The sequence below is a fragment of the Lineus longissimus genome, chromosome 11 (genome assembly GCF_910592395.1).
Source record: "Lineus longissimus chromosome 11, tnLinLong1.2, whole genome shotgun sequence".
Classification (NCBI taxonomy): Eukaryota; Metazoa; Nemertea; class Pilidiophora; order Heteronemertea; family Lineidae; genus Lineus; species Lineus longissimus.
The window spans coordinates 3,011,639-3,030,038 of NC_088318.1; the positions used below are offsets into that span (position 1 = coordinate 3,011,639).

Sequence of the window (18,400 nt, forward strand, 5' to 3'; positions counted from 1 at the left end):
GTGTTGGCAATTCCGCATCAAGGTTATCGACGACAGAAAACTAATTGGACTAATTAGACAGTGAAATTCCAAGCAATTATTTTCAACCAATTAATCCGAGGTCGTCACCTAATCAGCAGACTATGCGGCTAATTGGCGGCGAGGCTCGGCGGCAGACGCGCCTCTTGCATATCAAACGAGGCCATGCTGAACCAACAAACAGGTTACTTTTGCAAACAAGAAAATAAATAACACGCATGTATCATGAATTCATCATAACTGAATTTAGATATTGATTTTTGGGCTCTGCCCTTTTACATGTCTGTGGCCTGTTGATTTGGTGGCTGGTTTGTTGTCGGCTGCCGCTGATGTTTGTTCAGGCCCTCGCCTCCCAAGGATGTGTATCCAAGACGTGGACGGTCTGATTAAACTCGCTGCACAGTTCTTGAAATGATATGGCGATTGGGCTTGATTGTATAGAATCGCTGACAAATACTTCAAGGAGATGTTTTGGTGCGGGTAAGCCATAGAACCTTTTGGCAGTGATGACCTTTTTTGAATTTGTCAGCGTTTCTGCAAATGAGCTGCCGATTTGTTTGAATGAGAGGCAGAAGTTTGTGTCACTGCTCCACGGGATTCAAATTTATAAATCTCGGACTCTTGGCCGTTTTCTCATGTAGATGCGTGAGGAATCTTCATGTTGGGATGCCAGGCTCCTGATACCGGCCGGCTCAACTTCCAGTTTTCCACCCAAAACTACAAGTTGGTGGAATCATACTCTCAGTGAAGATATCATCTGAGCCCAACTACACGAGCCTTCTGCATCGAGGAGGAATGAGATGTCACCTCCGGCTGCCTCCATACAGGTCTAATTCAGCAGCAATGGTGGAGATGGCGACATGTGAGGCCAAGCTTACCCCAGTGACTCCAATCCCACCTTAATAACAGGAAGCATGGCTCGTTGACGAGACTTGGTAGGGGCATGATCTTTGAGCCTAGTGTGGCAAGATGATTGAGCCCCGAACAGCATTGACAACCTTGACCCGTGGTAGCCGATGAAGTACGAGGCAGTACAAAACCCGGCGACCATTTTGACAGGTGACATTTCGTGACCTTGAACCCTGTCCCTCTCCAACCCTCGCCTTGTTGCACGTCATCCGCTAATTACAAAATTAGATTAAATTTTTCAATCAGGTGGGGTTAATTAGTCTTAATCCAATTATAACAATCAAATTACAACAATATATTTCCATTTCCTGTGCGTTTCCACGACAACCATTTTGATTACAAATTTAATTCCACGAGATCAGATTAAGATTTAATTCTTTTTCACATGTTTTATAGCGATCCGATTAATTTGGAATTACATTATTTGAGGAGACACAAAGGTCTTCATAATTCATTAGTACACTGGTAAATATCTAGATGGAGAGTAAGCAGGCTTCTACACAGATTAACCCATTAGATCGCAAAGACTTAAAATTCCACCAGAATTTCTGACTTTTTCCTCTTAAAGGGGAACTATATTTAGAAGCTACATGTCGGGGGGTCAAGTGGGTGGGTCCCATTTGACCAGACCCCTTTAGGGAACATGACCTGGTTTGACTTAGTGACAAAACATTCAAATAATTATCTTGACCTTTGCCTTGGTGACTATAGCCCCCGGTACCAATTCCTTCAATATGCAAGGCAGAGGAGCAAGTGGACGGGTCAAGTATGCAAACATTCCCATTCAGCAGTGCATGTTGCATGCAAGGGTTAAATAAACCTTGATAAATATATGCAATCCCTGCTAAGAAAACTAATTAGCGCATTCATTACTTTTTTCCATGTTATAAATCATATCGTACGCCACCGGGCGTCATGTGGGAAAACCTCGCTCAACGTTTCAATCCCTAATCAAGGCGATATGGCAATTAATTAATCTTTAGATGAATTCTGGCGATTTTGTTTTTGTCTCATCGGCATGCTCCGAGAAACACTGATAGCCAAATGTAATGAAACGTCCATTTTTCATCTGCACCACAATGAGTAATACCCTCGCCGGTCAAGATTTCGACAAAAAAATCTCGCTTTGTTCGATTCTATTCATGGTGCAGCATAATCAGCGGTCACCATTAGGGAATACGCGTCAAGACTTGTCCGAAGGCATGAGCATGGTATGATTTATTCGGAAGGAAAAATAAATCTATCAAGTTATCTGATCACAAGTCGGAAACTGGTAAACGGTACATTTCTAGCCGTCGTCATTTCACCAGAAGCAATAGCTACCAAAGCGATTTCTGAATCTTTGTAAGATTAGGATATCTCAAGGTTCACAGCCGACATTTTTTCAAAGACTGCCAGCCATATTCTCAGATCACATCCCAAAAGATTTCATGAACGTGAATTTTGCGAGTCTGACAAAATCTGATAAAAAATTTCCTCAATATATAGTATTGACCTGACTGGTAATATTTGATCAGAGTCGTGATAAATGTTACGCAGACAACTGGTAATTTGAGTATTGGTGGCCATCCATTTGCTATTTTCACGCTGGAAACAAAATGGCCATGCACCAATGTCTAACATATTCTGAAAGACCTTTATCCCCCTGGCGTACAAATTGTGTCGACTGGCACCGCCGCAAACAACGACCAATACTGTCCCCATGTGCACCCACCGATAAAAAAAATCACGGCATAGGTTTTAGTTCGTATTTGCAATGATCGGGTACAAAATGGCTCTGCGCCGCAGACCATTTGTATGCACATGTTAGCCTGGGAGTATCGTAATGACATTACGCGTCATACAGATGATGGATTGGAACACAACTCTATGCAAATGAACTCAAACGAATACATACTAATGAAATTCGCACGTCTGATGACCGTTTATTTTTTGGTGCATTGGCATTTCAGGCAGCTTTTTTTTGAAGAAAAGACACTTGCTGTTGTTTAGGAAGCGATTTGTTATTCAGTTCACTGCCGGTAAAATATTACTGAAAAGAGTGACAAAACACATAGGGCCGAATTTACAAAGGGTGTTTAGCTTAAAACAGCGTTTAATGTCTGAATAGACAGAGTCAGGGCCTTGCAGGGTTTCTTCATGAAAACCGCATTAGGCCCTGAAACTGATTATGTAGAATTTACACGCGTCTAACTCTTAAACACCCTTCGTAAATTCGGCCCATAATAGTTAACAGGGAAGAGTAAATGACTTCACAAAAGGCGCCACCTATGGCCAGAGGAAGCTGACATCGTGCCCCTTCCTACTTGCCAACAGATCTGTAGAGTTTGATTATCCAATACCCACTTGTCCGACATTATGCTTTCAAAGGTTGTCAATTTCTTTTCAAAATAATGTCAACTTTGCACACAGGTGGCGCTATTGGTGAAATTTTATGACAAAAACGCTGAAGATATTATCTTACCTCCGTCTTCAAATTCGATGTTGTCAGATTCGTTAAATTCCTTGACGCTGAAGCACCACATTCGGTCGTTCTCTGGCGACTTTCCGGCCTCGTGTTGTTGAATTTGTCGCACGCTCTCGTTCCGCATATGCTTCATCGTACGCACGTGCTGAATCAAATTCAATTTTGCCTTCGTCGAATAGCTACACAACGAACAATGGTAGTACTTCCGTTCGGATTTGATACTAATTTCGCCATTCAGAAGATGGCGGAAAAGCTGTGAGCTCGGCTCGTGACGCGGGTTAGCCGCATGCATCTGTAACTTGTGTATACTATTCGTATAGTAATCACATGCATTACACTTGACCTGAATAGGGTTACTCATGTTCATGTACTTCAGGCGCCATTCGTTACTGGTGCCGCCCTCTTTGATGTGATTGACAAGCTGCAAGCGTTGAAGATGCTTATCCGTCTTACAGTGCAACTGAAAGTTTGCCTTCAAGTTGGTTTTGTAGGAGCAGAGCTGGCACATGTAGTTTCCACTGGCGACCATGACGTTGTCATCAGGTTTACTCTTGGTTCGGTCAACCTGCATGTGCTGGTGCAAAGCCTCCAAAGAATCGGTCGAAAACACGTTGCATACAGAACATTGGAATATTTTGCTTGGTTCGTCCTCGGTGCCATTAGCTGGAGCCTGCGCTTGATCCATGGCCATGGTCAGGTCGACGGGGGAGTTGGTATCCACATTGCCAGGCACTTGCGGCATGAACATTGACTGGTCGTACGGGAAAGGAGGCAGGGCTGGCGTGAGGGGCGATGGTATCCCCATCATTGCCGTGTCCTGGCCGCCATACAGCGCCAACTGCATCTGCATGTCACGCTGCATGTGCTTCACGTTCTGCTGCAACACCATCATGTTATGCGTATGCTTCTCACTTGTCATATGAATACGCAAATTACGCGCGACGTTAGTTTCGTAGTTGCAAACATCGCATCTCCAGGTCGGTTTCGGCTTCAGTTGCTTATTCTTTGCGGCAGCGTTTGGATCCGGTGTCGGCGCGGGCTGCGGCGCATGTTGCTGAGGTGGTAGCTTGATTTCTGAAGTACCATTCTGGAGTTCCTGAATGTTATTGATGTGTTTATCTGACTGCATATGGATGCTGAGGTTACCTTTCGTCGTCGTCGAATAGTTGCAGACATCACAGCGATACGGCTTATAGCCGCAAGTATAGGCTTCGCCACGAGCCAGACGCGGATGAGGCTGATGGGTAATACAGTAGATGCATTGCGTATCACTGTCCGGATGCTTCTCTTTCATATGGATCTCCAGGGTCTCCTGATACTTATAATGCCAGTTGCATTTCGGACATTTCAGAGTCTTACACGAGTTGCGCGAATGCATCATAGTCATGTGGCCACCGAGTGACCGTGATGAGCTGAGAATCATATCACATTTCGGGCACTCAACACCCTGAGCTTTACCCTGAGGGTGGTCCTCGCAGGTCTGTGGCATCATAGATGCCAAGTGGGCCTGTAGCGGGCTCGGGATTTGCCCACCAAAATGCAGAGGCAGCGTTACGTTTGAGCTGTTAATGGAAGAGAGGGAAAAGTCTTTTGGACTACTGCGTGAGATCATACTTCCAGTACTGTACGGAAACCCTAGATCATTACTCGATGTCAAATCAGGCAGGTTATTATTGTTTTTTATCACATCGCTATCCAGATTCGAATCGTCCATTTCCGAGGTGGGCGTGACGTTACCCGATGGCGGTTCGTCTCTCTCACTGTCACTGGCGTCCATTTTGTGATTGATAGATTCTGATGATGCAACGATGGATGATACGTCATTTGATGACACCTGAGATGACATGGCTGCTTTTGATTGGTGTTCCACTGGTGTAGGTTTAGTGGTATGAACGAAACTAACGTTGGTGTTACTCTGTGCGATACTGGATGAGGGGAAAGTGGAACGTGGTGTACCACTTTTGGGAGAGTGGCTAGATTTTGTGCAATTTGGAAGGTTGGGCTCGAGGAACGAGAGGAGCGGATCTTTCTCTTTCCCAAGCGCTTGGATAATGGCCGACGCGTTCTTTCCCGACATGATTTGTTTTTCCTCCTCGTTTAGTACCATACTATGCTCACCGATGGCGTGAGCGACAAACGATTTAGCATATCCGAATGAAAGTTTACATATAAAACACATGAGGATAGGTTTGGTTGGAACTGTTTGTGTATCCATATGTAAATTCCTACTGGGTGATTTCCCTGCTAAGTCACGCACACCAGAATCATTCAGATCGCTACAGTCGGGTTTCATATCATGATCAGATTTGGCCTCCGTATTCTTTTTGCCCGAGCGTAAATCGTAGACACGGTAGCTGTGCATTATGGGGGCTTCCGGATAGGATTTCTGTTCAGAGAGCATGTAGAAGTGATTATAAAATGCCGGGTTCTTACTAACGTAAAATGCATTGGCGATCTGAGGATAGACAGGGATTTGGGAAGTGGGGATGACTTTCCCTTTCTGCTCGATGATGCTTCCCTCGACCTGGGGGACATCGAGTAGAGATTCGCCATCGCTAAGATCAGAATCAGCGCCCTCTATAATATACGCGGACCCATCGGGATTATAAACGATTTTCCCGTCAAAACTCTCGACATCGCTCAGCATATCATCCTCCTCTGACTCCTGACGATCAACCTCCATACTTTCCTCGTTTTCACAATTTTCCGCCTCCTTTTGAGCACATTCTTTGGTTTCGATAGAATTGAAAGACATGGCGTTAATTTTTTCACAGTTTGTCGTAACAGCCGGCGACAACCGCTGTGTATTCCTATCCGATTCCTGCAACGAATCGTTTGCAATAGCACTAGTTTCTACATTGTTACATAAATTCAAAAAATTTGTATTTGAGTCTGTTTTAGCACCATGGAGTTCCTTATATGCCTGGTTGGGTGAATTTTCTAAATTTGTGACGCTATCGTTGTTTCCTATACTCGGTGGCCCGCTGTTGTTAAGAGTGTCCACCATGTTGCGGAGGCACTCCACGACAGCACCCGATGCATCTTGAGCAGCCATCTTGGCTTGTTATCTGATCACAGGCACGGGATGACCATATCACTGGAAACACTCAAACTGGAATGACACAAAAGGAGACGTGATAAGTTTCGTTGTTAGAAATGGAATAAAATAATTGCATGTTTTACTTCTCAATACAATAAACAATAAATTTGAAACAGAAAAAAGAAGTTAGCATCGCTAAACCATGCCTGGAGCCCTGAATATACCACTGGTTGTGATTGTGAAGTAAATTACCTACAAGCTAAGTCAATCATGCCGAGTTGGAATGAAAATCTGGAATTAAATGAATAATTTAGAAATTATATCATCAACCAAACAGAACTGGGAAGATCTGAAAGGTGACAAAATCATTATCTGGAATTTATATGCTAAAAAGATAACTTTCTTTTTAAATATTGAAGTTAAAACAAGACATTTTCTCATCAATCAATCAATGTCAGAGATATATATCAAAATGTCTCATAGCTAATCGTAATCAAGGAAATCAAATTTCACATCATGAACTTCCCCTTGCCAAAGGTTGAAAAAACTACGTATCAGGTGAAAAAAGTTAAAGCCCTGGTCAGGTCATGTCATCGTTATACATGCGATTTACTACTGGGTGTAACATAAAACTAGTCCACTACTTCTTAGCCAAATGTTAAACAAAATACACATCAGGAGAAAAAGTTTACGACACAGGAAGATCATGTCACAGTGATACATGCAACTTACTACTGGGTGTTTCATAAAATAAAGTCATAAAAGTGCATCAACTTTTTAGAGGCCTGTGTGTTAACAGAGGTATTGAATTCTGGTTAGTATTGAATACATTTCTGAAGTTACCACTTCACAATGACATGCAAGGCTGAAGTAATTTTACAACAATTTTCTAAATTTTGTGTGTTTTTTAACACCCAGTATACATGTAACTTGCTAGTCGTACAGCAGATACACAAATATATTCAATGAGAGGTGTCCAAAGGAGAAAACAAAATAATCCTGGTATTTCGGCAGTGTTTTATGTACCACCCAGTAGTAAGTTGTGTGTATCCGGTACTGTGATATGATTACCACAAAGAAAATGCTATACCTATCAAAACGATGATTCTGAAAGCCTGCAAGAGTATAATATCCTGAATGAAACCAAAAGGTCTGGTTATCCATGACTTTGAAACACACACAAATGTAGACCAAACATCACCAACACTACCCAATTAAAAAACAAAATAGTCCATTAAATATGCCTTGAAATATATGGCTATCAGTTGATGGACAAGAATGGCGTTGGATAATTACATCACTTATTGAGATGCCAGCTGGCTTATGTGGGCCTTTGTCTACGCTTAATTACTTGTGCCATGTGCCGCGCAACAAATGGCAATGCAGGCTTTATTAGCCTCCTAGGCCTAATTAAACGAAAAATCTATAGGGCTTTGTATATGACACGCATCAATATTTTTGAATAAAATGAGCAGGCATATCCAATATTTATTCATTTGACATGCTCTAGTTTCATCGACCTAAGACTGCTTTATTAATCAATTTTAGTGAGAAATTGACACAAACTATAGGGAGAAATTGACACAAAGGCCATGCTGGAGCATGACGTCATTTCTATCTTGGTGTCCCCAACCTACTCTTTATCTAAATTAAGGTTTATAATTTCAACCTTTCCAGGAAATGGTCTTTGATCTAAGCTCGCATGCAAGTTCCCATTATCAATTGGTGAAGGGCGGGCCGAATTCCATCAATTTGAAAAACCAACTCTTCCATGCAGAGTCGGTTTTCAATCAATCTAGAACTCCTCATAATCACACTGATCAATCGAACTGGTTGTTAGTAACCCGCTCCCCGAGACTCAAAATCTACACACATCCTTTAACCTTCGTAAAACAATGGCCGCCACCCAGGATTTTGTAAAACCAACTCATCCACGCAGAGTCGGTTTCAATCAATCTCTAACTGCTCATGATCTCACCTAATCAATAGAGAGGCGATCAGTAACGTGGCCTAACACTCAGCGAACTGTTCGCCCGCAATCAATCAATGTTTGGTTTTAATTTAGAAATTAAACACACACTAATCACCAACCAGCGTATGCATATGGGTCACGAATGCAAAACACGATGTGGCGAGACCAATTAAATATCTTGGGTAGCGTCCCGTAACAATTAGGGTTCTACACACGGTGGCCAGTGGTGGTCATGGCCTCAAGAATTGCCCAGACGATTCATTATCAGTTTTCCCAAATTTATACAAAAAAAACCCAACTCAACTAGTCCAGCATCTTTTGCACACTGGGGTCATCCATAAATAAATATAAATAAATAAATAAACATAGAATTTGTAAAGCGCCTTTCCAGGTCACCCTGCTCAAAGCGCAACCTCCTCTATTTTTTGAAGTGAAGATTGAACAAGTGTGTTTTAAGAAGGGATTTGAATTGGGTGAGGGTCTCAGCAGATGTAATTGCTTTGGGGAGTCGATTCCAGAGACATGACCCCTCCTCTTGCTTAGGACCTTCCCTTTCTACATGCTCCTCCCTCAGCATATGTATCCTCGTCTTTTGACACCTTAGTGCAATTGACAACCTCTGCTTGAATACCTTTAGGAACATTCTTTTGGCAAATAAACTACTACACATGCTGGGACCAACTCTCAACCAATCACATCACACAAAACTATTGAGGATAAGCCGCAAAAAGGTTTACAGAAACAGGGCAAAAAATTGGAGTGGCCGAATGTCTACGCCATTTTCAGCTCATTAAGCGTGGACACAAGCGGCTCTATAAGCACGATTGCTTTTTCTACTCATTAACCTGCTGGGCTGTTAGCATTGTGGAGAATACAACACCATACATGGCCTGTTATGATATGGGCGAGATTTCTATCGTAGCTAGGCAGACATGTTGGATTGAAGAGTTTTGTTTCAAATCGTGATAATTTGAATTTAAACTTGATTAGGACGTGAATGAATAATGGAACAGGTAAAAGGATGCACCTATGCTATGCCTGACCCCAGCAGTTATTTACAGCCGACACACAGGGTGAAGTTTCTTGTAGTGGCTAACGCAGCCGGAAATGCCCTGGTGCTGTCAGGGCCTTGCAGAGGAAAACTGGCTGACAATGCCGAGTAAATGCAGGCAGTCCCCCATAAAAGGTTCGATTTAGCCTTACGCAGAAAACAGGCAACCATAGCCAATCCAATTGGCTCCTTCGACCGGAGCAACAGAAAAGGCCATCCATCCTATTCAGCCTCCTACCACCCCAGCAATATCATATGAAAGGGCTCCCCTCCGCTGCACAACAGTACTAATCAATATGCCCTGCCACTTCACAGTCACAGCAATTAAATCGAGATCACTGTGAGCCTGGCCTACAAGGACGAGACCGAGTCCGACACGAAGCCATGACAATTAATTACACCGTCGCTCGCAGCCCGCCATCTGAGATACGGAGACGACGAAACCAGAAAAAAATGTCTGACAATGCCAACGGAGGCTTAATTAGTCATGAAAGGTACTACCCTTGTATGTCCCCAGCTGTGTGTGCAATAAGAGAACGAGATCGCAGAAAAAAATATTGTTGCTTTGCCAATATTGACATAATTGGTCAACAAAACTTGTGAGGATCTACCATCAGTGCCATAATAAGTTAGCACTTTTTTCAAAGCTGCTTGAAGCACCTTTTTTAAATTTCAAGAGGCGGATCGCTAGAAATTTGCAGGCAAGAAAATGATTTTTTTTCCCAATCTGAGATGTTTGGGTCTACAGTATCCAATACTAATTAGGAGTCCTCCTCTTGTTTATCATCTGGCCTCTCAGAGAGAGCAATCAGCGAAGAAAAAAAACAGCAATGACTCGACAATGGTAACCTTGCCTTGATTAGGGATAAAAGCTACCGCTATACACACTCAGCTACCAATACAAAGACTTAGCTTCGTCTCATGTGTACGTATTGATGTACCTTTATCAGCAATTGGAAAAAAATGCTATCATTGGCCAGAGTTTGTAGTAGCGCTTCATGTATAGGACTGGTTTTGTTCTAATATAATGCTTCTCCCTTGCTCCCTTTTTCTCGTGATGGCCACTACTGTGTTTTAGACAATGGCAGCCTTAAAGGGACTCACACAGAGTTGTGATGGTTTATCAACGCTGGCAGGTTGCATCAGTATTTGACTTCACCATACCATATCATTATCACAAGACAAATCAATCAACAAGAAATCGACAAATCAACAAATGTCGAGAATCTGAAGCAAAGAAATGATCAACAATAGACCATGAAATCGACACAATTCAGCCTTAATTGAGACATGAAACAAACAGAGACCTTACCTTAAATGAAGACCCACCGCAGTCCCACAAACTCGCTAATGGTACTGATATGATACATCTGTCTACAATACACAGCCAATGTCATTGCTGGCCCTCTCATAACCAATCTAATACAGTAGCGCTTAATGCAATTAAGCTCGTGACAAAACCAACCTTCGCCATATAATTACAAGCAACAATAATTCTCTGAACGAGTTTTAATTAACATCGCACAGAGGCCGCACTAACCATGACATACGTTTTTCGACACCGAGCAAAAATGGCTAATGCACAGTCTAGGTTTCCTGCGAGGGAAAATTACATATCTCTGTTTAATTAGATAGGTAATTACCTTGCATACACTGCGGGCAATGTAAAGATCAGTTATCATGAATGTACGGGGACAACAGACTGCTAGCTTACTATCAGGGCGAGTCGCGGTAATTCTAATGCAAGATATCAAGTCACATGACCTAAGGATACAAAATGTTGATTACAGAAGGATCAACGCAAACAGTTTGTAATTAAATCGATTCCTTTTTGGAGTTTGACTGGAATCTCCATGGTTTTGTACATACAATGTACTGTGGGTTAGGGTCAACTTACATTGACATCAAGCAAGTACGGTACTGATTTGCAATTAGGAAATCGGGACATAAGCAAAAAGTCACGAAATTCAGCTTATCACTCAGTGCAAATAACCATTAAGCTTTTATCAGTAGATTCGCCTCGAAAGGCCATCCTCATTGGACAAGGTTATGAGGAAAGGGAGGATCAAGTTAAGCAAAGATTTATTGTAATTTTTTTACATGGTGCATCTAATTCAATTGTAATGGAAATCAGATTAGAAATATCTTGTCGAAAAAAATTATGAGATTCAAAATTATTACTTCATCAGACCTTAATCTGTTGATTTCTTTGCAGAAAGAAGATCAAATACAACACGAAATGGTCTCGTTAAGATTTTAATCTCAGACACTTAATATTCACCAAAAATGGTTAGAATTGCCATCAGTTTGATATGGGGATGAAAACATCGCAGATTCAATCTGACATGCACGATGCTCATAAAAATTCAAAATCGAGCTTGTAGCTGGAAGTTGATGATAAACAGAATGATTAGCTCTGATCTTATCAATCCTGTCATTAATTAGAAAAAGAGCACAACTTTGTTGAAATTAAGACAATTTAAAGGGATTTGATTTATAGCTTTTGTTCATTGGTCAAAACCTCTTGACATGACCATTCACTGGAAAGCTCTTCAAAAGCACATTCTGAAAATGTGACCCGCTCTACCAAAACTAGACGCTTGTCGCATCTGAACTTGCCAGGTTGATACGGACTTGTTGTTCATTTCCCTATTGCAGACCTTTTGTGAAATCTATTACAAACTGATTTGGTCACATTTCACAAAAGGTCTACAATAGGGAAATGAACAACAAGTCCGTATCAACCTGGCAAGTTCAGATGCGACAAGCGCCTAGTTTTGGTAGAGCGCGTCACAAATGTTCCTCAAACAAAATGCTGAGCATTGTCAGTCCCATTCAAAATGTACTAAAATTGCCATTTCCACTGAAACACTCCAATGAGGGCACCAGTTATATGTAACTTTGCACACTCTCATTGCTCGTAAAGCATCTGTCTAAAATCCAAAAGAACTAATTGGTATCCCTGACGACCGAAAATGCACCAAATTTGAAAATTTTATTATACTCACCAGAAACAACCTAACTTTGGTCTTTCAAATCTCACAGTGATTTTCCAGTCGATGAATTTTTCAAATACAATTAATGAAACACACTAAACAATGCCTAAATAAGAAATACATGGTAATTTTAATCTGCATTGTGTAATTTTTATAGCAATGAATTTAGGTATAGTGTACGGATTATATGTATTTATCAGTAATTAGAGACGATGGATTAACGAAATGTCAAACACGTCTAATGTAGGACTTTGACTTTAACCCATTAAATAAAAGTAATTAAAGGAAACGTATTGAATATAAATTTCAAGATTAAGTATGAGGTAATTAAGCTCTAAAATGGAAGTAATTAGAGCCAAAAGCTGATTTAAACTATTTAAGAACATATTTTATTAAATCAGAACTTTTTATCAAAAGATGTCCCGAGGTTTTTTCCTCATTTTCTTAAAAGACCAGAAGATTAATGGGTTCCCAAATGAGCTTTTGTGACCGAGATTAGTCATTTGCTATTAAGTCTTAAAATGTTTTAGCAGCGGATTATTTCAAAGTGAAAATATTATTTGTTCAAGTATGTCTGTTTTTTAACTCTTTCATTATTTATAGGTACTTAATCCAAAGTTTTACAAGGTTTAATGAGCAGTGATTAATTTTTTTCGAAATTGAGTGCCAAGACACTACGCCAAGAAAAAAGTTAAATTTCCTGCCACGCTGCGTTTTGCTCTCTTGATTTCCTTGCCCCGTCTATACCTTATAATACTATGTAAGGTAAGGGGGTACAACTAAAGACACTGTCACGATACAGCAGCTCGTGAGGGTATCGTGGCCACTGAATAATGCACAAAATCATGGAAATTGAATTGACGGAATTTAATGAACACAACATGAAGTGAAAAGATGAAAATTTACAATCCTTTGGAAAAGTGACCATTGGTACATGTGGACGGTTCGGAGATGGCCGCGCTTGACCTGGAACAGGGGTGCCACCGCTCTGACAAGAATGACACTAATGTCGCAACATTCTATTAAGACAGGAAGACAGGACGACTTTGTCGCACCACGGTACAATTATAGCATCTGTGTGCATTAATGTGTACTGTGTCTACATTGTAGGGACAATAACTATAATTGCACCACTTTACCTTATAAGAAAGCAACTTGTCTCACTGTCCAAAGCTGTCAAAAGGCTAGCACTAATTAACAACCAAAACCCTGATTAACTTGTAGTCGATATAACCGATAGATATTTTTCCATCAGCGATGATTGCTTGCCTAGACCACCTGTGTCACACGAGGAGAATCTCGCTAATTATAATCAACAAAGATACTTTGATCGGGCATTAATCAGACCTTTCTTATGAGCCGGCTTCATGCTGAGATGAGCAAAATGACCAATGCATTATGCAGGCAATGTATGGGAGATGTACTAAGATCATAGGTCAACTGGAAATGGAATACAAATCAGATTCATTCCAGTTCAACTTGGCCTTGACATTTTGCATACATTTTACACAACATGCAAAAGAGTTAAGCTCAATTCTTGGTGAAATTAACTGAGTTTCTATCAATGTTTCATTTCACCTATTGAAACTCATCAGAGTGCATTTATGTACACAAGTCTGTATAAATGCACTGGTATCGACAGTCTTAGACTGAATCAGAACTCGCTATAGTTTAATACTCGTATCATGAAACATTCATCGCGTTTCATACATCCACGGCACAATGTAGACGACACAGTTATTAACGATGGTTATAATGACTAGCGCATATTGTTCTTGCGTTAACGACGGACATTTTGATTAGCTTAGCTGGCCAACAGTCGTAACAGTATGGCAGGTGCCAATGGTGGAATGATCTCCATCTCCTCGATACCTTATTTGTACTTGGCCGGGATATTTTGAGAAAAGTTCCATTTTTTTGTAATTAGCCCAAAACCGTTCCAACAATGAAACAAATGGTACCATGAGAGAGTGCTGACCAAGAGCTTTCAAACAAGTGGTAATGTCACTAGGTTTTGGAACAATTAATCTGCTGTTGAGGGGCAAGAAAACGATGAAAGACCAGGTATTATGTGTAATTACTCATAATTCAATAGGATTTAACAAAAGAACATTCATGTTTCTTAACTACAGTTAGGCAGAATTAGCTAAACTTTGTTACTTATTGATGTTCTAGATCTAACCCTATACATCTATTCTAATATCACACCCAAAGGTATCAGCAAGAGAAGTCATTTCAACAGAAAAATCATTCAAATCCTCAAAAGACACTTTCTAAAGGGTTTCAAAATGTTACATAAACAATCGAAGCCCTAAGACAAACGTTACACAAACCGAGTGAAATACGACACAGAACTCTGATGTCGCTACACATGTAATCAACTAACGCATATTTAACGCAGGAGGACTAATTTTAGATCAAACCGTGTCACAGTTATTATCACTCGGATCTTAAATGCGATTTACGTTTTGATATTCGAGATTATTCCAGTAATTTGCGAGCGAGCGCTAGGTTTATCGGTTCGATACTGAAATCGTACTTTTTCTCGAAAGTCGCACAATTGTTCGGTGTTTGTTTACATTTTGCCGCGGGATCATACAGAAGGTGATCCGGGTCGTTACGATCAGTGGCGGCCATTTTAAATAAGTAGTTAGCGTTTTATATGCGTATCGATCGTGCTAAATAATCTGAATAAAGTCTTTATGTTTTAAGCTAGTCTACCTTTCATCACTTGCCACTCGATATCGAAGAATCAGATTTCAAATTCAAATGACGTCGTATGACATTTTTTAATGTAGAAAACGTGCAAGTATAGCATTTCAGTCTTAAATGATGAGTAGCCTTATTATGATTAACGAATGTTAGAGATTCATTTTGCCATCAATGTTATATCAACATTAATTTTGATTTGAATTGTTGAAAAGAATTGAGGTTGTTTTGCCCCAAAGTCACTTCACCTACAGTCTCTTGGCTGTTTAACTTATTATTTACAAATTTTTGGGCAAATAACTTGGCAAATCACATCATTTTTTGGCAAACAACTTGGCAAATCACATCCTTTCTGGGAAACAACTTGGTAAATATCAATATTTCTGGTAATTAACTTGGCAAATCAAATCATTTCTGGCAAACAACTTGACAAATATCAATATTTCTAGGAAATAACTTTGCGACATTGGGTGTCGATTCATGCTCCCTTCAATTTCAATACAACTCCCCAAATACTGCTTTAACTCACACAAGGGGTTCTTTTTCTTCTTCAGCGTTCAACCTGCCTAAGTACTATAACCTCAGTCCTGTGGCGGAGATGAAGCGGCTTGTCGCCCGAAGGTCCGGCTGTGTTCCCCACAGCTTTTCTTCGACCTTCGTGTCTTTAGGCCAGAATCTATTTCGTAAATCCTGGTACAGGGGACAGTCCTGTAGGATGTGCGTTGGTGTTTGCACTGCTGTCTGGCATTGGCATTCTGCTGCACAAGGGGTTAAAATCATTGATTTGGTTTGTGTATATACATGTATGCACAGCCTGTGGGATTCAGTGTTTCAAGCCAATTATAATTCAAACAAATTAATGACCAGAATGGCAGACACGCCTACAGATGCGAATTAATACCAAGTACACTGCTGCTATGTCGAACCCTATGGAGGTGAATTTATAAAACTTAATTAGACGGGAGCTTGCTCCAGGATAATGACATATGCAGGCAATAACTGTGACATTGACAATAAGTCATTAGCAACAGAACGATAAAACAACAATAGCTTATGTATTGCTGGTTTAATGCGGCCCTGCAACAGCCGGCAAAATCCATTAAGTTAAGTCTAATTGGATATTTTTCAACATTATTTGCGATGTCATTTACGTGGCGATGTCATTTACATGGCGTCTATTCCACGAGGAAATGGGAAATATAATGCGTATCATGCAGTCTTAACAGAGTCGATGAAGTACAGCAGAACCCTGGGGACTGACAAGTGCTGTCCTTAATAGAGAGGTGTCCTGATCAGAGAGGTCACATTGAATGGAAACAACCAATTTGGGACCAAAACTGGTGTCCTCGATAGAGAGGTTGTCCTCAATATAGAGGTTGTCCTTAATAGAGAGGCTGTCCTCAATAGAGTGGTTGTCCTCAATAGAGAGGTTGTCCTTAGAGCGGTGTCCGTTAAGGGAGGTTCCACTGTAGATACCATACAGGGGAGTGATATGCCAAGTCACCCAATGCTACCAACACCAACAAGTTCAGCCAGATTATTCAGGTATTCTGTTCATTATCAGCAGTGCATTGCCCTAATAAATTGTTGACATTGTCATCGCAAGTACATTGGTACCCTGATCAACTCACTAGGTGGCAGGATGACACGAGGAGATCAGTCTTTCCCGCCATTTCCATTGGAACTTGATCTACTCACTAGGTGGCAGGACGAAATGAGTAGAATGATCATTCCTGCCATTTTGAAACAGTGCATTTTCTCTAGCTATCTCCTGAGTGGATTGAGTACCAATTTACTTAGTCAGTTTCTTTACTCCGAATCCAAGGGAAGAGTTACTGAGGTCCAAGAGGAACACATTTTCTTAAAGGGGAGAAGAGGTTTTGGTGATGGCACCGCGCCCAATGCCCTCACGCCAACTCAACAAGATCCATTGTTTGTCAAACAAAGTAGGACGAATTCATAACAGCATTATCTTAGGTCTTATAATTACAGCTCGGGGCTTGTATGAAAACTGTATGAGATTGTATGGAATATCTAATGGTTTCCGTTTATAATTTGCTGTTTATCTCGTCTAGAAGATTTCACTCATTTGTCCTCTGCGCAGTTAGATGTATTTGTCAATATTCGTCAAAATCTTTAGGAAACCTTTTGCAAATGATCTAATTGGTGCACATATTGATAGAGGTCGCTTCATTCCAAGCCAGATCACATTGCCAACAAATTAAAGGATCACCCTACAAATTGCAGACGGCTGTGCAAAAGAATGTGGTCACATATTCTTTGCAATTTGACCAATCAAATTTTCACTTGCTTCTTTCATTTGAAAGTAATGAATTGGTTGAGCGCTTTAGCCAGTATATGATACCTTAAGGCAAGTGGTGTGTATGTCGATAAAAAATAATCAAAGCCCACACCATCTCTTGATAATCGACATTCTTACCATCTTGAACAAGTAAACCAGCCACATTTCCCCTGGAGACGTTTTATCTCGCTAACGTCCAGAATCCGGAACACCCACAAGCGTAACTTCCATCATCCACTGTTCGTTAGGTATGACCTTGAACTTGTCTAATCATCGCCGGACCATTAGCGCAGACCTATCGTCAACTAATTAAACACGTGGAGATAATTGCCACTAGTTGGGAAGACCATTCCCAACTTGTACTGCTGAGCACATTTAGACGAATGGTATGTATATGTCCCTGAACCTCTTCACTTTCCCCAAATGAAATTCCACCTGAGTTGATCAAAGTCACCAGTACACCTCTTGCAGAAAGCACCTCAAAATGCACCGCACACTCGTTTAAATTAGGGTGAAGTATCAGCCTAATTTGCCAAAAGATAGTTTCAAATCAAGATGGGAAGTGACCCTGTACATTTCATGCAGATATCCACTCGCGAATGTACAAGGATTTCAGACCATTCAAGGTTGGACTCAACACTACCCAGGTAAATCGTGCCTGTAGTCTGATGTTCAATTTTTCATAGAATATCATTGATTGATTTACCAATGTGTACAATAGGAAGATGCCAAAGTCTTTGAAGATATTTTCAGACATACTCTTGTTGCTTATCTGTCATACCTATATTGATTCAAACTTTTCCCCCAGCATATATTAAATTTAGTGCAACCTTTTCCTAGGGTATAGAAATAGTGGAAACCTTTCACCTTGTGATTTACCTATTGACATGACCATTCATTGGAAAGCCCTTGATGAGAACTTTCTAATGGTACCAT

The 18,400-nt window shown here is 40.8% G+C and overlaps 1 protein-coding gene across 10 annotated transcripts in view; it reads right to left on the minus strand.

Moving 5' to 3' along the window:
• Positions 1-18,400, minus strand: part of LOC135495423 (zinc finger homeobox protein 4-like) — a 147,552-nt gene that overhangs the window by 49,243 nt on the left and 79,909 nt on the right. For 9 of the 10 annotated variants that reach the window (XM_064784039.1, XM_064784046.1, XM_064784044.1 and 6 more), the window contains one exon: positions 3,392-6,506. In XM_064784039.1, coding sequence (XP_064640109.1) covers positions 3,392-6,449 — 3,058 coding nt within the window. In that variant the 5' untranslated portion in view covers positions 6,450-6,506. Of the gene's footprint in view, positions 1-3,391; positions 6,507-7,524; positions 7,584-18,400 lie in introns of those variants that run through there. The other variant, XM_064784041.1, reaches the window with a different exon arrangement.